This window comes from Bacillus rossius, chromosome 15 (genome assembly GCF_032445375.1).
Source record: "Bacillus rossius redtenbacheri isolate Brsri chromosome 15, Brsri_v3, whole genome shotgun sequence".
Lineage (NCBI taxonomy): Eukaryota > Metazoa > Arthropoda > Insecta > Phasmatodea > Bacillidae > Bacillus > Bacillus rossius.
In genome coordinates, this window is record NC_086342.1 from 9,222,901 (window position 1) to 9,249,998 (window position 27,098).

At 36.7% G+C, this 27,098-nt stretch overlaps 3 protein-coding genes across 7 annotated transcripts in view; 1 reads left to right on the forward strand and 2 right to left on the reverse strand.

Moving 5' to 3' along the window:
- Nucleotides 1-2,532: 2,532 nt before the first annotated feature.
- On the reverse strand, nt 2,533-8,188 carry LOC134539253 (peroxiredoxin-4). The gene is made up of 5 exons (XM_063381071.1): nt 7,826-8,188; nt 7,622-7,739; nt 7,278-7,517; nt 5,597-5,762; nt 2,533-4,683 (listed from the first exon to the last, which is right to left on the reverse strand). Exons 1-5 carry the CDS (start codon nt 7,983-7,985, stop codon nt 4,630-4,632), a joined length of 738 nt encoding a protein of 245 aa, XP_063237141.1. The 5' UTR covers nt 7,986-8,188; the 3' UTR covers nt 2,533-4,629.
- Nucleotides 8,189-9,517: 1,329 nt separating this feature from the next.
- On the forward strand, nt 9,518-27,025 carry LOC134539602 (cysteine and histidine-rich domain-containing protein morgana). 5 transcript variants are annotated; one of them, XR_010076341.1, is made up of 9 exons: nt 9,535-9,713; nt 9,934-10,040; nt 11,183-11,335; nt 11,865-12,008; nt 12,927-13,097; nt 14,190-14,387; nt 17,146-17,374; nt 19,049-19,182; nt 24,418-27,025. XR_010076341.1 is itself a non-coding variant. In XM_063381775.1 (8 exons), exons 1-7 carry the CDS (start codon nt 9,632-9,634, stop codon nt 17,335-17,337), a joined length of 1,047 nt encoding a protein of 348 aa, XP_063237845.1. In that variant the 5' UTR covers nt 9,518-9,631; the 3' UTR covers nt 17,338-17,374; nt 19,049-20,068. The 5 variants fall into 5 exon arrangements, 3 of the variants coding, with proteins under 3 accessions (XP_063237845.1, XP_063237844.1, XP_063237847.1); XR_010076340.1 differs by having other exon boundaries at nt 17,146-17,370; XM_063381775.1 differs by lacking the exon at nt 24,418-27,025 and having other exon boundaries at nt 9,518-9,713; nt 19,049-20,068.
- LOC134539631 (protein dissatisfaction-like) overlaps nt 24,379-27,098 on the reverse strand; it is a 29,910-nt gene continuing 27,190 nt past the window's right edge. Inside the window, exons 8-9 of the mRNA XM_063381816.1 lie at nt 26,233-26,314; nt 24,379-24,629 (exon numbers count right to left, since the gene is read on the reverse strand). Coding sequence (XP_063237886.1) covers nt 24,379-24,629; nt 26,233-26,314 — 333 coding nt within the window. The remainder of the gene's footprint in view (nt 24,630-26,232; nt 26,315-27,098) is intronic.

Sequence of the window (27,098 nt, forward strand, 5' to 3'; positions counted from 1 at the left end):
ATCCTTAGTATACGAAATATTTGATTTTCAAGAAAAAAGATTTGAGAAAAAAAAAATATTAAGAGGAAATAAATTTTAAAAAATACAACATGTCTAAAGTTTACTAGCTCAAAAATATTTTTTTCATACCTATTCTATTATAATTCCCCCGAGATATTTTACTTTTAACAAATAGTTATGTAAATAAAATTACAAAATGTATAGATTTTTGGAAACTTAGTTTGTTAAGCAGTTATTTAAAGAGTATAATGTTTTAACACTTCAGTTAATATTTTTCATTTATTGTTAATTATTATATTTTTGAACCTTGAAACCTAGATTCGGATTCGAGGGGTACCTATTTACGAAGAAATTGAGAAAATTGGGATTTGATCCATCACTGATCAAAACAGTAACTCACTCAGTACTACAGTAAAATATCTCGCTTTCAATGACACTACGATGTTAGTTCCAACAGTTGTCCAATACAATGAAAGGTTTTTAATCAAGTCAGTTCGAGGCTGTCTTGTACCTGCTAGAAAACATAAAATGAAAACTGTAAACACCGGCAGCCAAGCAGAACGGCCACAATCCACCCAAAGTACTAATCTTTATGCAAGTGGCTCGATTGGTGCTGGATTACCGTGTGTGCCGAACCGTAGAATGCCAGGTTAAAGACTTCACTGTATCTGCATGTTTTACCCTAGGTCAGGGGTCGGCAACCTTTTGAGTCGGAAGAGCCAAAAATGACAATTTACAAAATTTCAAAGTATTTAAAGAGCCACAAAAATTTTTCTTGCCATCAATAAACAGTACTTGAATAAATAAAGTTGCGCAGTAATATTGCGTCGATCGCATTTTTACCAAAACACACAATGACGTAATATTACGTCGGCAGCCTTCAAAGTGTTAATAAAATATAACAAGCGTGTAAAAAAAACCAGGCTTACTACTGGTTTGTAATAAAAAACAAATATTTTCTGTATAAATGACCTGGTGATGCAGTATTTCTGGCACGGATCTAAAGAGCCGCAGCTTCACATCCAAAGAGCCGCATGTGGCTCGCGAGCCGCAGGTTGCCGACCCCTGCCCTAGGTGGAAGGAAACCTAGTTTCAAGTGTTCAGAATAATCAAATGTGATGATGGTTCCAGGAGTTTATTTCTTTTTTTTGCTACACCTGCAGCAAGCGATGCAGTTGAATGAAATGAAGAGCCAAAAGTGCTCACTGAAGAAAGCTGCAAATCTGAAGAGCTGCTATTTTTCTGTAATTTTTTTTCTTGAGTGTAACTAACATGGCAGGAATTACAAATTTAAAAAAAAATAAGGTTGACGTGAGTCGTACTTTCCTCAGTCGGTAAGATCGCTGTTGCCCATCGCCGTCCCTTCTGTCCGTGTGCGCCGGGAGTGAGCCAGTGCGATGCCAGTGCAGCGGCCCAGTGTGTGCGTGCGTGCAGACAAGTGACAATCGTCAGTTTGCAAGATGCGGCAACTAGGTTCCCTCGACTGCCGCGTGGCGACGGCAGAGCGTGTCTGTCGCTGCTCCCCCCCTCCCCCCTCCGGCAGTCGAGGGGAGGGGAGGGCCCGCCGGCTCGACCAGAGCAGCCCTGACGACTGCTGCACCCACGCTGAGCGAGATGTCGCTCCGGAGACCAGAGCAGCAGTCGCGAGGGGTCAGCTGCCGGGAGGAACGACGCAGAGGCGCCACCGCGAGCTGCCGACTGGGGGAAGCAGCTACAGGGTGAGAACAGCCTCGTCAGCCAAGCCATCCCCTTCCCCCCGCCACTAAGGCCGAGCCCCGACCCACATTGATGACTCCCGGAGGACGGGCGGAACCGGCATCAAGCCCTGAAGTGTAGGAAAATCTTAGGAGTTTTGTATAATTATTTCAAGTACAGTTGGGAATCGGTTGAATGTCAATCCTGAAGATGCCTGCTGCACTGCAACCCTATTTACCTAAATATAATGCTAATTTTTTTTAACGAAAACTGTGGAAACTATAAAAGGAAGGCCACATTATAATCGCAAATCTGAATCTTGCTATTAGGAACAGCTACAGGTTCTGCCTTTTGAATGTGTCTTGTATGCCATTTTAGTCCAGGGCTTCCTGAGAACCCCTGCACAGGTGTGACAGGTCAGAGATACAGGGATTTTCTTCTAACTGCGGCATGGTGTTTCAAGAGAAACCCATGTAAATTACTGATCAAAGTGGCAACAGAAAGTGTCTGGTAAATATGGAATAGATTATTTAAATGATTTTAAAGAGCTATGTACCTACTCGAATTGTGATTTACAATCCATAAAGTATTTTCCATAAACTCATAATTAAAAAGTTTGGATCACATTATATTATAGTAAATAATTTAGTTTAACAGACAATAACAGTGAAAACCTGAAATCCAATTTATTTATCTTATAATTTTTCACTTAATGAAATTTTTCTGCTAGAGTTAAGTTTTTAACTTCATTTTAAATACATATCACAATAAAATGGTACATAAAGGAAAATGGAATTTGAAGAGGTTGGAGGGGGGGGGGGGGGTAGAAAAACCCTGTAAGTTATAATCCATTTATTTAAGATTTAAACATTACAGCACCTAACAAAACTGATACAAAATTACCGATAAGAACCATCAGTACCGTAAATCACTTTAGTTTCACATTGGTGTACATTCGTTCATTGAAAATTAAAGCTTATATAAAAATGCAAATATTTATCAGTCTTCCACAATCTGAAATTGTTCTTGGCCCACATATGTGTTTGTACTTTCACTACAACTTCCAACATCACTAGTAATGGGCCAATAACCTAAATGTGTAGTAAGATTTAGAACTATTGGATAAAAGAACCTTGTGCAAAATTCAAAGCATCAGATACAACCATTTTGGTATTGTATACTTTGTAATTTGTAGTGATAACTTATCTAATGGATTTTTTTTTAGTTTATTATTATAGCATAGTTAATAATTAAAAATAATAAACCTTTAGAGCTTCAACTGTTCTGTTGGTCTGAAGGGTTACATTTTCATGGTTTTTATTCGATTGACTAAATAATTAATTAAACTATCACTTTAAAAAAAATTGAATTCCAAATAATACAATAGTTTTTTTTTGCTAAAGCCTTTTTTAAAAAAAAACTTTTACCATTTTAAAAATTATATTACAATTGTGTACTATGAACATATGTTTCTATAAATAAGGAGCATGAACAAATATTTGAGATACATGGCGAAGACAATTTGCCAAAATAAGCTGGCCCAAACTTGATAAACTAAAAGCTGACCTAACGAAAGAAACACAGAGGTGTAACTTCTAAGGCAATAATTGCCATAAATATGTCAATTGCATGTGGGGTAGTGGATATTTATTGTCAAAATTCTTTAAAATTATATATGAAAGCAATCAGAAATTTTCAAATATTTTACTTCTCAACAGTGTAATACAAGTGCAGTAGAATTTGGTTATTGGCCCATTACCAACCATTAAATAACAAAATATTTTTATAAAAATTCAGCTAATTTCACTAAATTATTTTATATCATTCTCATAGGTCAATTCTAACCATTCAAGTTCTTAAAAAAAAAGTTACAAATGATTTTAAAGTCATGAACATTATAAACTAACTAATTATAACTTGTTTTTAAGTAGAGTAAAACATAATTAGTAACTCTCAAGAAAATGATAACTCTTGTAATCATAAACTTAATAACATTTTATTTTTGTGATGCTTTTCATACTTCTGTAGTGATTAAATGAAAGTCTCGAGACAACTTACAAGCTAACTTAACATAGTTTCTGATAATAGATTTGTGTATGCAGAACTTAGAAATGTCATAATCTAGGTGACAAAACAAGTTCTCTTATTGCCAACCTGATGTACATCCAATTTCGAAGTGCTGACTTAGCATCACCACAATTATTGTCATTGTACATACTACCATAAAAAAAAATTATAAAATGCTGTAAGTGCAAGAATATACATATAGTACATACCAATGTTCACCCAGTCAATAATAATTATCTGAACTTTATAGCTGGCATTTATGATAGTCTTGATACCTAGAATAACTTATAGCGTAACCAGTATGGTGAGGAGACATTCCTCTTGCCACTTCGCATTTTGGGAGTGAGTAATAGGAATCGTGGAGGTAAAATCATTATTAAGAACTTTATACAATGATCACATTAATTAGCAACTCACTAATCATGAAATCTGCACAAAGTGTTAAGAAGACAGAAGGGAGGGAGACAAAATCGAGAGCTTTGTCACAGAAGACCTCTATTGGACGGGACAGACAAAGTCTGAAATATGAAGAAATGCTTGGTTTACAATGTAAAAAATTCTGGCTTGTGCCTTCCAAACATTTGTAATTTATGGGAAATGCCGTGTCCCTGTGTCTTGTTGCTAAGCCACTGCTAAATGTAGACTTGCCACAAAAAAGGTTTGATGGAACTACTTTATCAACTTCTGATTGAAAGGTGGTTGGGGTAATATTTCACTTGACATCCTCGAAATGCATGTGGTAAGCACCAATAACTAAAAAAAATCTTAACGAAAACTTTACACCAACTTCATACGAAGAGAGCTTATTTGGCAAACTGGGTGATGTTTCTTGACAAGGCTTCAGGTTGTGTGTCCCTGGTAAAAGCATCAATTTTTTTGCTTCTGGAAGAATTTCTTTTTTGCCTCTGGATCTGGAATAATCTGGAAGAAAAAAAAAACAGTAAGGTTTAAAAAAAAATCTACAAATTTAATTGAAGTAGTATTCAATACAGCCTGAGTTAACATAGACAAAAATACAACTTCTCTGATAAAAAGTAAACAATATTACTTCTTCAATGAACTACTCCATCGAAATGATTATTTTAAAGCACAATACTGACAGAAACAAAATTTGAAGAAAAAAAAGCTAATGGAGAAGTAGGTACACCCCGATTCAGTGTGGAAACAGATGTTGGTTTTTATTAACTGCGCGTGCGCCAAGTCAGCGACGTTTATAAAAAACAGCTAAGAACTTAACATCCGGTGATGATGCCAGGATCGCCAACACAGCTTGGTATGCACTAAACGTCCATCATCTGAAAAAAATTCTTTTAACAATCTGGAAGATGGCAGAATGGAGATTAAAATTACCCCTTCAAATTACTACCACTGGATTTTCATTGATTTCCCCCCCCCCCCCCCCCCCCCCCCCATCAGTGGCATAGCCAGGATTTGTGTATGGGGGGGTGTTAAGAAGCATGGCCCTCCCCCTCCCCCCCCGTATTAAAGTTGGGGGTCCGGGGTTTCTCCCCCGGGAAAATTTGGATTTTAAGGTGTAAAATAGTGCTATTTTAGCAGTTTTCGGTACTTCAATTTAAATATTGTAATGGTAAAAATTTTATGAATTTTAATATGAAATTTGTTTGAGTGATGAATAAGAAATTAATTAAAGGTTTGGTGCTAAGGGGGGGGGGGGGGTTGAACCCCTAACCCCCCCCCCCCCCCCCTGGCTATTCCCCTGCCCCCCAGGAAGATTTCAAGTGAGTTCCCTGACTTTTCCCTGACCAAGTCCAGCCACTTCCCTGACTTCCCGGACCGTGGGCGACGCCCTGGCGCAGATCCGCGGGGAGCTCACCGTGTCCTGGCCGGGCCGCCACCCCGCCGGGCAGACCTCTCCGTGCTGGTCCGTGTACTTGAACGCCTGGACGAGTCTCAGGGTCTCGTCCACGCTGCGGCCGACCGGCAGGTCGTTCATCGTTATCTGCCGCAGGATTCCTTTGTCGTCGATGATGAACAAGCCCCTGACAAAAATGCACAGTATCAAGAAAATTCCAGCAAAATCATTACAAGATAAAAAAAAATTAAAAAAATTCATTTATGGCACATCCTACAGGCGTAGGTAGATTTCGAAGTAGGCCTACCTATTTCTTCTGGAATTGTTTTAGAAACTTCTATAAACTACTGGAACATTTTAAGAACTTTATGTAGGCCTACATAACAACAACCTATATATGTTCGCCAAAATTTAAAAAAAAGATATTGATTATGATTAAAGTTTATTAATAATATTCTATCATATGTATGCAACCAGATCAACAAGAAAAACTACTAAAAGAATTTTCACATTATGTTGAAAATTGATCAGAAAAATATTTAATATTCGTGAATATTGCGATAGTCAATTCAAAATTTGTTTCAAATTTAAAACAAAATAATAATAATTAGTATTCTCAGAAGCCTAGTGCTATAAATATATTTCAAGATTTATCTGGGCTTGCAGCAAGGTTATCAGCGACACAATCTGCGCTGAAGTGATTTCACGAAAACTGAAATCCATATATGGTCTGATGACCAAGGTTAGAACTCACGTCCTCTGGAATGTGAGAGTGGTTCTTACCAATGTGCCACTTTGATCCTTGAATGGAAATAAAACGTACTGTATCTGACTATTTAACGATACATGCACATGTCACCATACTATGTATGCTCCGAACTCAACCGGCAAAGTGATAGATTGCACTTCCTGTAAAATTACATAAACACACATTTCATGGCAACTGTTGTCATTTGTTTAGTGAAACTCCCAAAGAGGTGGACTTGTATGCGAATAGAGATAAGGCAGACATGCATTAAAACTACGGGTGTGCAGACAGCAATACAAGGGAAGCAGAAAGTGCACAGCAGTCATTACATCGATTGTCTGAAGCTTGCGTTACTTTAGCTGCCACAATTTTGAGCAGTTAATATGGTATTTGTGTAGTTGTTAGGTTGTTGAATAAAACATTTTCTTGAAATTCATCTGTGTCCAAAGGCATATGCAGTGTGGGGGGAGGGATATATATACACACACACACACATACACCCCCAAACAATTACTAAAAACTATTATATAATTCATTATTCTCACCAACAAAAGGGAGTAATTTGAAAGGAAACAGCAGGCAAAGTGGTTCTATACTCCCCCTCCTTCTCAAAATGAAATTCTGCGGCATGCCCCTATTGGTGTACTGACATTCCGACTGTTTCTGTCTAGTTTCTCATAATTTCGTAACACAACAGATACCGCCCTTCAGTGCTTTACCAATTGAGTTCTGAGTATATGTCGTATGGTGATTTGTGCTTGTCTAGTTGTGATTTATTACCTCCTAACTTATGAACCACTAATTTCGAAACAGCTTGTATTTGAGCTTGTCAATCTAGGCTTACGTATTTGTGATAGTACGTTGAATGCACTATTGATTAATGCAGGATAATATTAGTATTCATACATTTCATTATATATGCAAGACAAAAGATAGAAATTGTACATGGTATACCTTAATGTGTGTCCCAAATCATCAAGGTATACACCATAGTCTTTGGATATCTTGTGCGTCAGATCCGACAGGAGTGGTATCTTCAACTTGCCGAGCCCACCTTCCTTCCGGGGGGTGTTCATCCACGCCAGGTGGGTGAAGTGCGAGTCGACAGAACATGCTACGACTTCAGTGTTGATACGACGGAACTCTTCTATCCGGTCGTTGAACGCGAGTATTTCCGTGGGGCAGACAAATGTACTGTAACAGGACAGTACAAACTCCAAAGTTAACATATGAGGATACACAAACTGGATTAGTGTAAAAAATATATATTAGATCCTCTACTATGCACAAGAACTCACAAATCTAGAGGATAAAAGAAAAATACGAGATATTTTCCTTTGAAGTCGGTTAGTTTCAGTTCTTTTATCTCTCCGTTCACAACCGCTGTTCCTTCCCAAGCGGGAGCCGGCTTGGAAACTATAAACAGTAATAAAAAAAATTATTACGAAATTCTAACTACAAACAGTACATTGCACAGCTTACGTACTGTCCAAACAACTTACTGACAGCTTTAGTCCACTGTAATTTGTGGTCTAAATAACGGCCGGTGCCTTGAGGGTACACTGAACCGCCAGCATACGAATAGCAAGATTCGTCTTCCACAAATCCGCTGATGCCCCAAACACACAGCGACAACAGGCAAGCCTTTGCTAGTGCTGCCATTATTCCATTTGAATTTCTCACGTAAATATATTTATATGTGGTTCAAAAGAAACCACAGCACTTTAAATTTTTCGAATAAAGCACGTCCCTGAACGCCACGTCTCAAGTTTTCAAACCAACACACACAACTCGTGTGTTTATGCCCAAAGAGCGTTCTCTTCGGAGGCTGTGTCGTCCAAGGAGCATATAAATGTGTCGTCTGCATCTGGTTACCAACAGAGATTTGGGAAATATCTGGTTACCACTAAGTTGAGCGTAGAAGATATTGCAAATATCGTCAAACAACAGGAATGAAAAATACCCACATCTCTGTTGGATTTAAGTAGAAAATTCCTATAGGTCTGGCCATTTCCCTTTATTATCCGTCCACTATTGAAGCTCGTGACGCCCTGCCAACTAATGGTGGGAGTAGTATTAAATTCCATTTTTAACATAGTGTTAAATTGAAGTTTAGTATAAAAGTGGGCATAGTTTTTAAAAACCCTGTTAGTTTAAACATGATTTATTTTAGTATTTTTAAATTTTTGGGAGGTTTATATGGGTTAAATGTATAGCAATAACTAAGCCACAATTGTCAGTTAATAGTTTGAGTATTGAGAATGCAGATCCCAAACTAACTGTGATCTCCCATACGAAAGCACGTTTTGAATGTTTATTGCATATTTAAATCAATAATATTCATTTACTAAACATTTTAATCTTCAAGAAAATGTCAATTCTTCCAAATGTAATTGTTTGATATACAGTATTTCTTTTTAACGTAAGTAAGATTTCAAATCTAATTTTTCTGTTATTGCAGCTAGCAATTTTTTTCTTTTAACCGGGACCTTAGGCACGAAGGGGGGAAAAAAAACTTTATTACAACCAGCTGCAATACAAAAGCGAGGCATTTTTTTATCACTACTGCAACTTAACTGTCAATGCAAATTGTAAAGCGTTGGTACAGATAAGGCATTTACCAAGCTCCCGAACGAATGAAAAAGAAAAATAGTAATCTTTAAATTTTTTTAGAAACTTACATTTAACACAATATTAGTAATGGGCTCAACTACTAATAATGCCATTAGTTAATTGGCTGCCAGGATCTTCACTAAGCGGACGAGACACGCCAAGGCAAAGGATAGGAATACATTTGAAATACCTTTCTATATGACCGTGCTTTAAAGGATTATTCCGATAGCGTCAAAAATAGGGCCCCAGAAACAGATGTTTCTAAGCAGGGGCTGACCTTTTTTCCATCAGATAATTGTTACGCCATGTTGATTATACGCCCCAAATATTGGCTTCAGTGTAGTGTTTGCATTGTGTAAACAGATTTAAATGATAGCGACTGTTTTTAACGAATGAGATTCTAATTCATACTTACAAACTATCATCATACATGGTCAATCACTATTTCCGCAATGTTTTGGGCAGAACAATATGGCGATGGTGAGGTTAAAAAGTGAGCTACGACACATCATGACGTCTCCTGATAATTCCTACCTCCATGTTTCTAAGCACGTGTTCAAGTTCCGAGGTTGTCAACACTGGTGCATGTTTACTTATTGCACAATTTGCGAGTGCTAGCTGTGTAGCAACGAGTATACTACCATTAATTGTCTGGGAGTTTTGATACGATTCTAATCAAGCTGAATACTAATATTATGCCCAGTGAAAACACGTCGTTGTCTAATTGCTATAATCGTGGCTGTGGGCAGAAATTCGATCCTCGAGACAACAAGCCAGGTACGAGTGTGAATGCCAAGATACTAACCTTCAAATTAGAACTTTCTAGACGACCAAGTTCATTAATTTTATTGTTGTTCATTTTATTCTAATAAGTATGCACAATGAGGCCATTGTTCCGTATGATGTATAATTGTTATATAAGTTTATGTGATCAGTGATTATAACAATAAATATTCAACAACTTTGTAGTAATGTGTTCATTTTTTTTTTATTACAGATTCTTGCACGTTCCATCCGGGAGCTCCATTTTTCCATGATGCTTACAAGGGATGGTCGTGTTGTAAGAAAAAATGTACGGATTTCACGGAATTCTTGAACATAAAGGTAGGTTCGTAATGATAGATATACAGTTCCCATTCTTCTGTTTGATGTGGAATTTTTAGTTTTACTAGCAATTGTTTACATGCTGACACACTGATATAGTCTATGTCATTTAACTTTTTTAAAATTTTTACTTTCTAATAAGTGGTCTCTATATCTTTCTGCCGCTATGTTTGTAAACAACTTCATGTGGTTGTCGGTGTTCATACACAAATATTATGCTATTATGCAAGTGACAGTTGTGAAATGGGTACCACTGATACTTCCTTTAAGAACTGTCAAATTGCATGTTACTTGACCAGACTTGTGGTGCACACAGAAAATTCTGTGAATACTTATTACATCCTCATTTCCACTGAAATCTGTAATTTCACCCCAATTATTCCACTGGCCAAAAAAAAAAGTTAATTGTTATAGGCAAACCATTTATTTTTTAGGCACAGCCTTGTAATTTTAAAGCTTAAAGGTGTACTGTCAATAATTTCTCACATCCGTCTGTCTGTCCGTCCGTCTAAACTTTTCCATTTTGATGCAGCCAACAGACTAGAAGGCTTTAAAACAGTGAAAATTTCTCGTGTGTAGGTAGATTAGATAGAAGATCATGAAAGTTAAGCACTTATAACTCATTAATTTTATTTTCTCTGATATTTATTAATATATTTTCAGTTTTACTATACGTAATTAATTACCCTTTAGTCTCAGTAAATTATGGTATCAAACATCAAACTTTGAAAATAAGTAAAAAAAAAACCTTTAATGGATGTGGCTAACCAAACAAATAACTTTAAAAACGTGTTAAGATAGTAAAGGTTCCTGGCAGTACCTTGTTAACATTTTGGAGGTTATTATTTCATCCATCTGCCATTGAAAGTTTAAGCTTAGGAAGCTTTCGATGGATGTATGGATGGAAATTTTTGGACCTTCTGATTGGCTTGAGGTCACGTGATTGACAGATGAATGTGAAATTGTCAGACTCGGTTGATAATTGTGACTCTAGCTGTATAGATAGGTTATGGTTGAAAGTCACATCTGGAAAGTAACTTGAGCTAGGCAGGTGCCTTTTGGGTGAATGGTTTTAGCTGTGGATGTTTGGAGATTTGTGGGGGGCCCATGTGTTTCATGCGGAGCAGTGTGCGACTGTGTAGGGGTGCACGAGGTCCTACCACAGCGACGTGAAGCCTCCCGAGCCGGAGAGGCCGGTGGTCGATAAGTCCACTGCGGACGAGGTGATAGAAGTGAAGGCCCCGAGACAGCCCGTACCAGAGCCTCTGGCGAGATCTTCGTTCGACACCCCTCTGGTGAGCACAGGTCTCCCACCGTCAGGAATTTTGTGAATAAAATGTAAAGACGGTGAAAAATTATAAATCAAAACTGCGACTTTCAACGAATCAAACAAGTTATTTCTCTGCAAAATTTTGCTGAAAAAAAAAATTGTTTTTAAAAAAATATATCAATTGCGTCATTATAATGTTGAAAGTGTGTGTCCAGTTGATCAAATTATTCTTTTATTAGGTCAAAACTTTATCAAGAACAATAGTTTGCACCCCACACTTTTTTTTAAAATAAAATACATTATTTTCTTATTTACACTATTATTAATTTATACCTATTTATAAAAAATTTTGACACTATTCATAATTCAAAAATTATTAAAATTTATTTTCTATTTTTTGGTTTGGTTTTCTATATAAAGCGTGTTTTTTTTAGTTTTTTAAAGTATTATTTATTCAATCAGAAAACTGGATAAGGTTAGTGGAGTCTTGATGGCCAGTTTTCGCTGGTACCCGGTGTTGGCGCTGACCGCCGCTCGCACGCCTGGTCCCGCAGGTGACGCTCCGGACGGAGGTGTCCCCGGGACTGTCGCAGGAGCTCCAGCGACTGGTCCTGTCCCCCCGGGACCCGGCGGGGGACGCTAAGGGCGACGGCGCGACCCCCGTCGGCACCAGCTGCAAGAACAACAGCTGCAAGGCCGTGAGTCCCTGCGACGCGAAGCGACCCCCCCCTTCTCCCGTGCTCGGAAGGAGAGTTTCGTTGAATTCGTCGGGCCCTCGGGCTTTTTTTTGACTCGAGCCTGGCCCACCGTTATTTGCTGTTCTTGTTCACCCCCCCCCCCCCCCCCCCGTAACCTGCGTACCTTAAATCATTTGTAATCTGCTTTACAGATTACCTTTACATAAAAAAAAAAATTATATTGTTGTTGACTAGGTATATGGTAAAGAAAATTTATTTAGTTTATAAATTATAATTAATTTAACGATCATTTGCATTGCAAGACCAAACACACATTACCTACGTATTTAGATTAATACATTGAGGGTATTAAATTGAGAGGTAGCCTTGGTGTAACAATTTTAACGAGTTATTGGGTTGGGCTATGCTATGAGCATTTCTCTCACTAAAACATATTTTTTTTTCTTCTTTTTTTCTTTAAAAGCTTGAGTTTTCAACTTCCATTGGCAAACACCCAAATAGTTTACGAGAATGATGCATTGTTGAATTTGAATTTTTTTTTTCGTGTAATGGTGTGTGAAGTATGTGAGAACTTCGCTAATAGCTAGAGACCGGAAAAAATTCGCGGTTTCAATGACCTCTAGGATATACTCCATGATACTCTATGTACTAGAACAAATTGCACCTGCTCATTGGATACTGACTCGTGACACGCGTTAACTGGGATGCTTGTGATTTGATACGTTTTTTGTTGAAGGTTTTTCATTTGCTAAGAGTCCTTCAGATAAACGGTGGTCCAATCGCTGACTCAGCATAAAGGTGTACGAGTTTGGAGTCTAGCCTATCGCGAAATGAACCCGCGAATTTTTCCGGTCTCTACTAATAGCGCAGCCAGGACTGGTGTTGCTACGGAGGCGTTTCCCCCCTCTCTGGTCGCAGACGTACGAGGGCCCGGACTCGAACGCCGCCACCTGCCGGCACCACCCTGGCACCCCGGTGTTCCACGAGGGCCTCAAGTTCTGGTCGTGCTGCCAGCGACGCACCACGGACTTCAACTCCTTCCTGGAGCAGGAGGGCTGCACTTCCGGCTCTCACGTGTGGCTCAAGGAGGTTTGTTAAGTGCTGAATAAATGACATCTTTCGTGTTAGGTCGTTTTTTTTTGCCAGGGTGTCCACTTTCTGGAAAGTCAGGGAAAAAAAAGTCAGAGAAGTTGAAATTTACTTGAAATCCGGGAAAGTATATTGAAGGTTCAAGTTTGCCAACGCCTTGACAGAATAATAGGAATTTTTTAAATAGTGTTTTAGTGTATAGGCAATGACACTATAAAATGGCATATGCAATGTTCTGTTTGGATTTTCATAATTGTTACATAATTCTAGGAATTTTCAGTGCCTCTTATTATTTGATGCTATCATGTACATTGTAATACTGTATGTCTGCTTATGTGTAATTTAAGTTTTGAAAGGGAAATCCAGTGTTAGTTATTCCTAAATATGTATCTTCACTAATTTGTTCTGCGTCACACACAATTGAATTCTTTTAAGACTGGATCGTTTAATTGCTTTATATTTTTCATAGGTCCAGACACACTGAAATTTTCGCATAGGTTGTAGTATTTAGTAAGGGTGACCCCAAAAATAACCAGAATTTCGTTATAAAAAGTGTTTTCTTATATTTTTTTCAAGTGCAATATTTTTCTCCTTCAAAGTTTTCTACATTAGCACTAAGATGCTTGTGTCCAAACGTTGATTCCGTACCTTTCAGATTCGTCTTCTTTGATACTTGTTAGCATGAAACATGACGTTGAGTTTTACGTCATAATTGGCGAAACGTCCCTTTTCATCAGGGGAAAATGGGAAGTAGTACAAGGGAGCAAATCTGGCGAATAGGGCGCATCGGTCAAGGTGGTATTTGACTTCGTTGAGGCCCAAAACCGGCAAACACTGAGAGCTGTGGAGCGTTGCCATGATGCAGGAACCACTTGCGGGAATTCCACAAAGCCTGGAGTGTTCTCGTCAGACGTCCGTTCAGGCTGACTGAGTAGAGGTGTTACAACAGCTCCCTAGCGACGAGAACTAGTGCTGCGAGTACATGATGCGATATTTTTTGGGTCCCACCATTGTACATTTCGATCACGGCTCCCGTCTGGCACAGAGTCCATGCTGGCGCTAGTGTCACAGTGTCCTCCGTGCTGCCGGCAGAAGACTGCGGAGCAGAGGCAGCGCGTGAGCTGCCGCTACGACTGGCACCAGACGGGGGGCTTCGTGGTGGTGTCGGTCTTCGCCAAGAGGTACGACCCGGCCCGGTCCCAGGTCGAGGCGAGCCCCGTCCGGCTGCGGATACACCTCTTCTTCCCCGAGGAGGAGGGCTCCTTCGACCTGGACGTCGAGCTGCGAGGGGTAAGTGACTGAGTGTCGCTGCGCGTCGTTCTGTTCCGTCAGCCCGGGTCTGTGACTGCTCGGAAAATATTAGACATTTGAAATTGTGTGTGTGTGTTAATTATTTAGTACCAGTAGATATTCTTACATCATATGGTCTCATTCACAAAAAAATAATACAGTCAAACCTCTATCTATCGTTTTTCAGGGGACCAACAAAAAAATTTAGTAGATGCGGACATTCAATAGATGTGGACTTCACTCTTAGATTTTGAAAAAAAAATATTTCAACCTCAAAATTAGTGTCAGAAATATACCAGTTACTTGTCATTTAAGTTTAATCGGTTGAAAAATAAATACAAATTGAAGCATTTCACTTAATTCAATTTAACTTGCAAAAAAAAAACCATTCACAATAAACCTACATGGAAATTAAAGTTTTTTTTAATATCCTGAAGTCTGAAATATGTTTACTCATGTCATCAAATGTAGAGCTGTACTGAAGAAGCCGATTTTGCCAATATTTAGTTGAATCGGAATTTCTGCCGACTTCCGATACGCTTGTTAATTTTCGGCCTATATTACTGAAAAACGAAACAGACTGCCATAACCTAAAAATCCACGAGTACCATTTTCACTTTTCGTAGTAGTACTGCATTCTTTCAGATCGCATTATTTCTTAGCAACATGTGCCAACCGTACATATCAAAATTTAACATCCTTTTTTTTTTCTTTCAATGATGTTCTTTAATTTTAATGTCATAAATAAATGTATTACCATCACGGTAAATATACATCATCTCGGGTACTGTAACTATAGTGCAAATGTGGTAGCTATCGTGCTTCTGTAGTATTATGGTATCTACAAAGAATCTTTAGTTCTTTTTACGGTAATTATCATAAGATAACAATTGGGTTTGTACTGTAGTTATGGTATATCATCCATATTTCTTCATAAGTTGTTGTTCATTTGTCTTTTCTTCATGTTTACGTGCTCCATTACTTGGCTGCAGATTTAAGGTGATTTTTACTACTTCTGTATACAATCGTTACTGTTTTTATGACGGTTTCTGTCTAAGAAATGGTTATTTCTGCAAAATCTTTATGGTTAAACGATCATCTATTATAATTTATAGTGACCGGACCACATATTTTGTACGATCAATGCGGACAAAACAATAATTCGAACATCGGTACAAGCAGACTTTTTTAACCTTAGTTGTATTTGTATGGCAATTTTGCCGGGACCGTAGAAAGTATACGATAAACACGGATAATCGATACATGCGAGTTCGATAGATAGAGGTTTGACTGTATATGAAAAATAGAGGTGGACGGGAATAGCAGTTTTACTTCAGGACAGTACTATCCTGAAGAAAAAAATTATTTAATGGTTTTTTTCCCGACTTTTAACCCGAATTTTGGGATCCCGTCCACCCCTAATAAAAAATGTAACATGTATGAGGCTAAAATTCTTTATTGAGAAATTTAGATTTTTTTCCTACAACATAATTCACACATTATTTTTGTATTTAACAAATAGGTTACTATGATGTAAATTTGTAAATAATACTCTAGTTTGTGTATAAATAATACTGCAAGCCAATTTTTTTTAAAATTACTTTACTGCATTTTACACCTTTTTTTTTATGGTTCCATGTATTTTCCTGTTTTTGTTTTACTGCATTTTGGTTCAATTTTTCTTAGACTTCTAGTATAAAATAGTGTGAAAAGAAAATTTCACTGAATGTTAAATTTTGATTTGAAAAATATTCAATATTCGTGAATAGAGTGTAATTCGATTCAAAGGAAAAATAAAAATATTCACAGAAGCCTCATTTGTGTACTGCATTTTCATGAGTATCACCGGCATCTCCGCATTTCTTTTAAAACGAATTTGTTGAGTACTTTCCTCTTTGGTGAATGGGTTCAACTTCGGCGGGGTCCAAACTTTTTTTTTTGCGAGTGGGAAACTTGTTGGACGTTGCTGTAAACTGTTTTCAGGTTGATCATGTTTCTCTTCTTGTTCATTATGTTGTTGCTTTAAGAAGGAAAATCAAAAAAGTTGGGATTGGTCATGGAAAGTTGCTTGAAATCCTGGAAAAGTCAACGGAAATTCCAATCGTTATGAATTGAGGGCATAATTTTTTTTGTTCATTATATGTAGTTTTTAGTGTATAGTCATACACGCTATAAAATTATGTAATGCAAAGTTCTGTTTGAATTTTCAGTTTTGTTATATATAATTCTAATTCTAAGTCAGCAGTTGGAGCCTGTATTTTTTTTTTTGTTCATTTCTTTCAGAAATTTGTAAAAGGGGTAAATTATTTAAAAAAAAAAAAATCAGGGATGTTAGAAGTTTCAATCTTGGAGAAATCGGTGAAAAAATTATTTTATTTATGTGGATGACTTGTTTAATGCAGGGGCGTAGCCAGGAAGGGGGGGGGGGTTAGGGGTTAAACCCCCCCCCCCCCCCCCCCTAGCACCAAATCTTTAATTAATTTCTTATTCATCACTCAAACAAATTTCATATTAAAATTTTTACCATTACAATATTTAAATTTAAGTACCGAAAACAGCTAAAATAGCACTATTTTACACCTTAAAATCCAAATTTTCCCGGGGGAGAAACCCCGGACCCCCCGCTTTAATACGGGGGTGGGGCATGCTTCTTAACACCCCCCCCATACTACAAATCCTGGCTACGCCACTGGTTGAATGTGTTCACTTGACGACTGAGGCGCGGCGCAGAGAAGGGTGTTGTGGGGTCGGGCCCCAGGTTGTGGACGTGGGCGGCAGTAGCGCCAACATGCTGCCCTCGAAGCTGGAGGTGAAGCTGCGCAAGGCGGAGTCCGGGTCCTGGCCCGCGCTGGAGTTTGCACGGCCGTCAGCGCGGCCGCCCTCCCCCGCCGCGCCGCGGCACTCTCCCGAGGGCACGGCCGACGATCTCGTAGACCTCAGCGACCTGTGAGGGGCCCGGTCTGCCGTCACGCCCGGTATCCCCGTGGGTTTGTTTGTCCGCTTTCCGTCTGTACGGTCACGTAATAAATTATCGCTGAATACAAGGCCTTGCGCATTCATGTATAGGGTTCCCACGCTCCTTGAAAGTCCTTGAACAGTGCTTGAAATGGTTTGAAGTAATCAAGGGCCCTCAAAAGTGCTTGGAAAAAACATTTAGGTTCTTAAAAGTGCTTAATAAAATTTACACTGTTTGTAAGAGTTATAATTACATTGTATTTATTTAGGACAAGTTAAAAGTGGGGCACAGCAATTTAAATTTTACGATATTTATGGTACGTTCAAATAGTTTTTACATAGATTAATGCCCCATTTTTCGACGGCATGCCATAAGATATCTTCTATGTACTATTTTTATCGGCAGTTATGGTCATCAATGTTTTTGTTCTGATAAAAGTTCGGTATAATGTTACACTCAGCCAGTTTGCAATGTTACTGTTCCTCCGATAAGCTTTTATCTTTCTGTTTGTAAGTAATAGACAGGGGAAAAAAATAAACAATTCTGCACGTGTTTAAAATATACGTACTAAAATTACTTCATAATATTTGGGTCCTTGAAATTTTTGAAAATGTCCTTGAATGTGCTTGAAAAGTGCTTGAATTTTTTTTTACCTAAAAGGAGTGGGAACCATGATGTAGTGTGTTTATTTTAACCGTGCAAAACACAGCCGAGAACAGGAAAAATGTGCGGATTCAACGTTGCGGTAGGATTGACTCCGTATAGTTCTCTGCATGCACGGTCCAGTGTCAACTGTTTGTTTGGCTGCTGTATTCGTGGCAGTCACAATTAGTTTTTTTTTTTTTTTTTTTTTTTTTTTTTAAAAAAAGAAGGGTGTTTGTTATTGCGGAAACCGTGGGCCAATCAGTGTGTAGCAAACAGGTATGTACAAGGGTTTGAATTCAACCCTGTTGCGTAATGAGGATTCAAATTATTTAAAATTCTAATGATTAATTTTTATTCTTCAAAAGTTATTTTTTTATATAAAAGAAACTTACGTTGTTATTCAATGACCATTTATGTTTTCTATAGGCAATAGTGACTTGTGGCTTAGTGTCGGCAACCTCCATAATCTTGCAAATTTTCATTCTGTAATTTTGTTGTACAAAAAATACTATAATAATTTTTTTTAGTGTAATTTCTTTACATGCCTCTAAATGTAAAACGTGAAAATAAAAAATCTTAAGAGCTTCTAACTGCACAGATATTATTTTAACTTTTGAATATAAATTTAAGTGAAATATGAAGTCATAAACAGAGGTCTTGTAAATATTTCAGTGATATACCAATGCAATTTGTACCTTAGTTTTTCTTCATTACACAAGAAAAGTTTGATTGATTGAATTTATAATTACAGGAAGCTTTATTCAGTATCGAAAACTTGTACGGCTTTACTTCCACAATTTAAATTTTTTTTTGTTGTTGAAAAAATTATGATCATTTTAATTTGGTTGAAGTATCGCTAGTTGTTCAAGCTTACTTGGCCGAGTTTAGCTTTGGTAAGTCTACTCTCTTTTGTCCAACACTAATTGGGTCATTCATGTTCCAGTTTTTATGGATGAATTCAGTTATTAGTTCGTCTTGACCGCCGGATCATGCCACTTTTAAAAATATATCAAACTTGTTTTAAACAGTAAAGTAACACTGTGTATTTTTTTTTTTCTAGAAATGGGCCACATCAAACTTTAATATCTTCAACTCATCAGTATTGAAAATATTAAATATTCATGGGAAAAGATTCAAAGAAAAATATTGAAAAATATTCAAAAATTCATCACTAACAAGTCTGAAGTTTACAAGGTCTGTTTTCTTTTTCATATCTATGCCATTACCATGCCCTAGATATTGTAAGTTTGATATGTAATTTTACAATAAAACTACGACATGTGTTGATTCTGCAAAATTAGTTAGTGAAACAAACATGTGAGGGTTGATGTTTTAACACCATAGTTACTCTTTTTAATTTCATGTACATAATTTTATTTTTGACTCTTCAACAGCTAGATTACAATTTGAGAGGTGGATTTAGGGCACTATTAAGGATTAGATTTGACCCATCAGTAATTTTTTATTTACATCTTGCTAAAACTATTTAATTTATTCTTCGGTATTTCCGTTAAAACTGTATTGCCATTCAATAGTTCAGCAAATTTCTTTTCCATTACTGCCATAGTACTGATGGTGTCATATTTAAGAGCTTATGCGGGTACCTATGCTGTATTATGGATTGGATGGTGGTATTTAGTAATGTATTAATATCAAGTAAGCACTTTAATAAAAGTATTCACCTTTCAATAAATTAATTTTATATTTAGTGATTATGGTACATTTTTTCTATTTAATGCTTAGAAAAAAATCCATTGTTGACATATTGGGGGGAAAAAATTGACATAAATTTATAATAAAGCTTATATTTGCCCTTTCTGGATAGTGCTTTTACTGTTTTCTTGAACAGGAATGCAACACATTTATCAGAATTAATTTTCTTTGTAATAATTTGAATAACCTTCAGTATGTGCATATATCTGTTGAAGTATTCTTTAGAACGCATTATATGACGAAATGAGAATGACAGTTTTAGGCAGAGTTTTGTGAATTTTAATTTTTTTACTGTCATAATATCATTGCTGGAAATTTCTTGATGTGGTTGGATATTTGCTCAGTCAATCAATTACATGTCTAAAAATGTTTTCCAATATTTAGTTGATGGTAAAGCATGTAAAATGCATCAGTGAGCTAAGAATTTTATTGTGAAGTACGTAGTTACAATTATTACAGCACTACAAATGTTCAAAATTTTTAAGCTTTAAGTGTAGCACTATTTCAGCTCTGTATATTATTTTTGTTACAGTAAGTTTTTTTGTATGAAAGAAAAAACTAATCACTGTAAATTTAGAATTGATCTAGGAAGGAGATGATCATATATTTAAAAGTTTGAATTGCTGACAAATATATTTCTGACTTGAGTTAAATCAATTTCAAGCATTGAAAACCTTTATTTGCAAACATTTCATTAAAAAAAAAGCTCCTTCAATTTTCTTATCTTGTCTTTAGTTATATATATAGATGATTCACTTATATATTATACTTAACATTTGCTAAATAGTTAAGTAGTAATTAATTTTTACCTAATATTTAACTTACTACATCCACTCTGTGCTCTTATGTACAATGTATAGTACAATAGTACAATTCATGAAGGTTTTAGGCCAGAATATCAGTTTGGCATCATATTTATTTACATATCTTTGGTATGACAGAAGAAAATATCACAGATCATAATTATAAATATAAACTAATAATACATTAACACTTAAACCATCTTAACATATATGGTTTATTACATAGTTTGTTTGTACACACATTAAAATAAATATGTATACATGACTAGTCTGAGGATGATATGGTATTTACAGGTGGTATGGATAAGTATGTCATAGCATATTGTGCCTTTTATCTATATAAAGTTCCTTTAATAATGCTCAGTAAAATAATATTGTAAAGTAATTTTGAAAATACTTTTTCTTCCCCCTTGGGAACCAACTACATCAATTTGAATTCAGTTAAAATTCAAATTTTTAAATATTTAGTAACATTTTTTAGCATTACAGAGCATTAAACATGAGATATTCATATAATAAGACCTGTTACCATTAAAAAAAAAAAAATCATTTTATTTATCTACAAAAAATGAAGAGTATTATTATTTTTTGGCAAAGTCTTCTAAAACTCAAAACAGTACTTTTTCTTATGTTGTGTTACAGGCTTTAATTTTTGATGTTTGTGTATTTTATTCCAACTTCCTGGTGCGTGTGAAAAAAAAAATAGTATTTTGTTTTCAAGTTTGAAATGACAAATATGCTGTGTTATGAATTGTTTACACTTTTTTTTTTTCATTAATGTTTAGCGGGACAGTAGTGAAAAAAAAACTTTGAATACATGTTGCTTTTTTAAAACATCACTTTTTTATCATTAAATACCATTAAACATCAAAAAAGGGTAGTATTTATGTTGCAGAAATGACATTTAATCTCAGCAGTAAACGTTGGTTTATGACGTACTTATGAGGTATGCTATGTCAGGTATTCGTAAGCAAATGAATACATATTTGTTATTTTGAAGTGTTTAGTATTCGAGGTCGAATTGAATGTGAACAGTGTATTATTTGTATTCGAAAATTAGAATATTCAAACAGGTCTACCCATTGTGTGTGATGTACTGTGTACTAGTTTGCTACTGTTTAATACTGTGGCATTACTGGGGCGGGGTCTGGGATTTTTGGGGCAGTATGCTTTGCAAAAGACGACAGTGCTGTTTTTTTAGTAATCGTATAATCATTTTTTTTTGAAAGGGTAAAATTACTATGGACGTTTTGTAGGTACTATATGTTAGTAACTGAGTTAATAGGTTACCCTAATTACTCATTTGAACAGCTTTACGTATAATGTATCTTTATTCAAAATTTTGATTGTTAAGTTAGTATGCGTTCATCCCCTTTTTGGCAACACGTCTACTGGCAAGAGGTTGGGCACGTCTGAGGGGTATTTTTAAGAACGTTTCCACAATTCTTATCAACTATTTAATTTATAAAATATTGTCAGTATTGCCCAAGTTGTGCTTGAGTTGATACAGAAACTTGAAACATTATTATTATTATTTTTCAATTTTGACAAGTAATTCATTTGAAAATTAATAATTCTATAAATAAATAAATATAAATATTCAAGTTCCAGTTCAATTGGTTTTGTTGACAAGTCAGTGTGGGATGTTAAGTTAGTTCTTTTAAAATGGATTTGAAGAATTTATTTGTTATTCCGCCCTGATTCCTAAATTTAATTGTTTGTACCCGGACATTGTCGAATATGACAACCTCAAATGTAAACCTTGAATGCATTTCTTCATAATAGGAAAGATGGAGTAACTTTTTACCATGTAATGTAGTTTTCTTTGTTGACTAAATAAACGTTGGCAAAGAATTTAGTTTACGTTACAGTTTCGTGAAAATTCAGCTGTGTCTGCAAAGCCCTAATGAAAGAATTAAATTTTCAGTACATTCACATGAAAATTCAATTATTGTTTCATTCCCGTTTGAGCCTTTACCATAGATAATGATAGGTGTAGGCTGATTATCATCTGCGGAGGAGGCTAACATTGGCTTACGGTTAACTGACACAAATGTTGAATTCAGCTGGTGTGAAAAACAATTGTTTGCTTACAAATGGTACATCAAAACACTCACTTTTCATTAAAATGATTACAGTAAAACCCTCTTCAGAAAATTATCTCCATGTTAATTTATAAATTTCGCACTGCAGCTATAAATGCATACAATTTTACCTTTTTAATAAAGGTAAAACGTAGGTACCTTGAAAAACTTGTCAGCAGGGATTCAACGATGAAGTAAAGCTGTAATTGGATGCAGGACATACTTGAATTGCTACGAGGTTTTGTAACCTTGGTTACATATCTTGCCGTATTGTAGAAGGAAAAAAATTGGTTAGCACATCATCTACAGCATAGCTTTTGTCTGTATCCAGCGTGAGTCTTTGGCCCGTATGTGGTTCAGATTCAAGTTGAGCCATCCTGATTTTAGTTTTGTTCAGTTTCCCGATACCTCTCTAAACAAATTCTGGGTTGGTATGCCACTGCAATTTCTTCCCAGCTATTCTGAAAAAATTTTTCACTGTGTGTAACCGCTAAGGGCCTTCAAAGTTCACGTTATTTTCCTGTATCAAGATGAATCCACACACCTGTACACTGGCTGCTGCCACGTTTTTTACCGTTCTGGCCGTGTTGCACGCAATCAAGTTGCTTGAACATTGCAACGTTGTTATTGGTACCTTGTTCTTCGAGACATTTCAAAACCACTTATGGTCAAAATGAGAATACAGTCCACATGTTTAACGGACAAGAGGTACGGAAAAATTTTGCCTATATTCATTTGGTCACAAAGCTACAATGCGAACCTTCACACTCTCGCACTGTGCTCGTGATTGGGCCTGGTTTTATTAGGACACGCCTCCCTCTGCGACCGTGAGCCAACGATGCCCAGCTAGGAGAGAAGTAGGCGAATCAGGTAGTGCCGATTAGCTAAGGTATTCAGCAAACGTAGGTAGATCAATTGGACGTTGTCCGGTTAAAAGGTAACAAGTCACATTTTGGTGATTTTTAGAGAACAAGTCACTTAAACTCTTAAGTATACTTAGAATATGTAATGCATTTTTAATCATTGGGAACTATGTTGGTAAATAAAAGAATAGTGCAAGAAAAATTTAAGTATTTAAATTCAATTTTTATCTAAGAGTTTTTTGTTTCTCCTGCAAAAAGTGGTTTCTTGACTTGTTACCTTTTACCCGGAGACCGTCCAATTATAAAGCTTCCAATTCTAGCTGAAGCCAGACAGATTCGCCGAATTTCCGGGTGTCTGGTACTGTATATGCGTTCCATCCACGTGATAAAGCGATTCGTTCAGATTTCGAGTCGTCGTGATTACCTCGGTCCATGTCACCGAAAGAAAATTTTTGTATATTTTTTACAAGGAAAATCGTTGGAAACCCTGTTATGCCAAGGATATTACTTGTAAAACTACAAGGCAGAGATTTGTACCATGTGCGATTTTGCAAAGGCTCTGCCTTGTAGTTTTGCAAGAAATAATCCTTGGCAACAGGGTTTCCAAGAATTTCCCTTGTAAAACTACAAGGCAGAGCTTTGTACCATGTGCGATTTTGCAAAGGCTCTGCCTTGTAGTTTTGCAAAGAAATAATCTTTGGCAACAGGGTTTCCAAGGATTTCCCTTGTAAAAGTACAAATTTTTTTAGAGTGTAGCTGACACCAGACGGATTCGCAGAATTTCCGGGTCTCTGTGTACTGTACATGCGTTCCATCCACGTAATAAAAGTGATTCCTGCAGATTTCGAGTGATCCCGATTACCTCGGTCCGTGCTTGAGAAGTGCGAACGAGGTTGTAAAGTTGCCGGGAGAGAGGGAGGGGCGGGTCTACGTGTACTTCTCCATGTGGTACATGTCGCCCAGCAGCCGCTGGATGGGGATGTCGCCGATGGTCTCGGTGAAGAAGAGGCGCTCGACGGTGGCGCGCCGCACCGCCCGCAGTCCCGGCACCAGCAGCAGCAGGCGGCCGAAGCGGGTCGGCTGGCGCGGGTGGCGCGACCGCACGTAGTCGCCCAGGATGCACTGCGCCTGGTCCTGCAGCATCTCCACCGGCTGCACGTCGCACAGCCCCGGCGTCTCTGTCACACGTGCACCAGCTGCAGTTGCCCGGGCTCTCCGCCAAGTGTCGAGGATTCATTCACAGAGACGTGACGTCTGATAAATCGATGAACGCCGGCTGCACGCACGAAAACGTGTCCCATCACGCTCATTGTCCCGTTACACTCGTCGTTCCGTTACGCTGTCGGCGAGTGCAGTAATAATAGGTTATGTTACAATTTACTAAAAAATTATGGTGATTCATATAAGTTAATTGATGATAGATATTTGATTATGATAGATATTTCATTTCAGTTTATTTATGTGAAAACTTGTTCATAATTACATTTAAACTTTATAGCTGAACGCCAGTTGTTTTAAAAATTAATTACAAGTCATCTACATGTGAACTGTTTCGTCGACTGTCTATAAAGTTGAAGTTAAAAAGTTTTAGTGGTTTTCATTGCTTATTTCAACAATAATTTCGGCAATAAAGGTTAATTATTCTTGCATTTTGAAAATCTGATTACTAGTATAATTTCAAGTATTTATTCTTTTATTATTAAAATAAAAATGATTCAATTTTATTCATGAAAGTATGCAATCATTTCATCAATGTTTTGTTATGACGTCACGTTTTTTTTTTACCACGCATTAATAATAGATTTTATTTTGTTGGAGAACCAGCAAACATACTTTTTTTTCAATATTTATTTTGAATATTTTATTGCAAAGTTTCCGTCTGGAGCGTTCAAAGATTTAGACATTAATTTCCGTCTTATTTTTAACATTGAGTGTGCAAAATATCAAGCAGTACCAAGATCCTGCTTTAAGCAGTGTAGACAGTTGACCTGCCTTCTGTTTTGAAGGTCGAGTGAGTAAAACTGAAGACATGTATAAAAAAAAAACCACAGAGATTCTTCTTTGTACATATATATTGTTTAATGTTTTGTGAAACATGTATTAAGTATGACTTGTGTAATTGTATATGTTTAAAACAAAATTATTGCAACAAAAGCTTAAATTCAAAATGATAATTATCCTTCACCTGTAATGTCAACACCACGTCGTGCGATGCTTTGTTACTGATACAGTACTTTCAGATATCTGATCAAAAAAAAATTACTGCAAAAAAAGTAGCCTAGGAAAGGCACCCTTATGGCAAGAGTAACACTACTCAGTTGACCTGCCTGTGAGATGGGCAAGTGTGATGGACCTATGGGAAATCAGATTCCAGATCCGCTGGGTTTCAACGCAGGTTGCCTTGTAAAAGTGTAGCCAGTCAGGCTACGAGCACTGTTTATCATCACTGAGCGGTTAAATTTGAGCAGAAATGTAATCAAAGGACTATTTTAGGATTATACTAGCTGCCCTGTGGCAAAATTTAACAACAAAGTACCCTTGAAGCCAACGGTGAACCTCTGTGGTGTTGGTTCGGAAAGTACCATAAAACGGTTTGTAGCATTATATTTTCAAACGTAAAATAACAGAAAAAAATTATACATTGTTTAAATAGTTCTATGTATAATTCTTTTCTGCTATATTATGTTTCAAAATATGTCAGAATCTTTTGATCCTATTCATCCCTCTGATCCTATTCACCACGTTTTACGGTATTTTCGAATAGGATTAATTTGGTTTTACCTGGCGTGAAGAGGATAACAGCCTTCATGCAGCCGCACTCGCTGCCGTCTGGCGACAGCTGGCGAAACCTTCCCATGATCTCCTGCGTACAAAAAATAGGTAATGTACTGTATAATATATGTATGGTAGGTACTGCTATAGCAGCACAGATTTTCCTCTTCCAGTAATCAGAATACTTGTGCTTTTTGTGGCCCACTAAGAGCTTGAAATTTAATTAAATAGTTTTATAATTTTTTTAAGTAGATTCACGCAAATTCAATAAAAATAAAAACTTGGTACTAACCGCTATCTTTCTTAAATATACTTATATTGTCTATACTTCTATTGTCTATACTTCACAATATAACTTCACAAAATGTATATATGTTATAAGCCCAAATTATTCTTGTAATGTTCAGAACCGTGCTTACGATAACGGCTCAAAATGAGTCGACCGTACTAGATGGCGACAACAGTAGTTAGGTAAATGTAAAACTCACTTGGGCAAGTAACGACTCAATGGATGGCTTATGAGTACACCTAAGACTAGTCAGTTTAGCTTCATGCAGGTGGGCCTTGGATAAATTTCATGATTTATATAAAACTGGAATATTTTATAATCAGCATGTTTTGATATGTCATGATAAATTAAGTACTTTAAAATTATTAACAAACTGTCCTATCAAAATACACATTTGATACACGTCTTTAAAAGGTTAACATCATTATAATATATCGTGTCCATCATTGTCATGAATTCTGATGAAGAGTAATGAGATGTGAATGGAGTTAATGATGGAAAGGATGGGTGGAGAAATCAGTGTACGACAAAGGCCACCATGTTTCTTACTTGCAACAAAAAAAAAAAGGGAAAAGGGTGGTGGGAA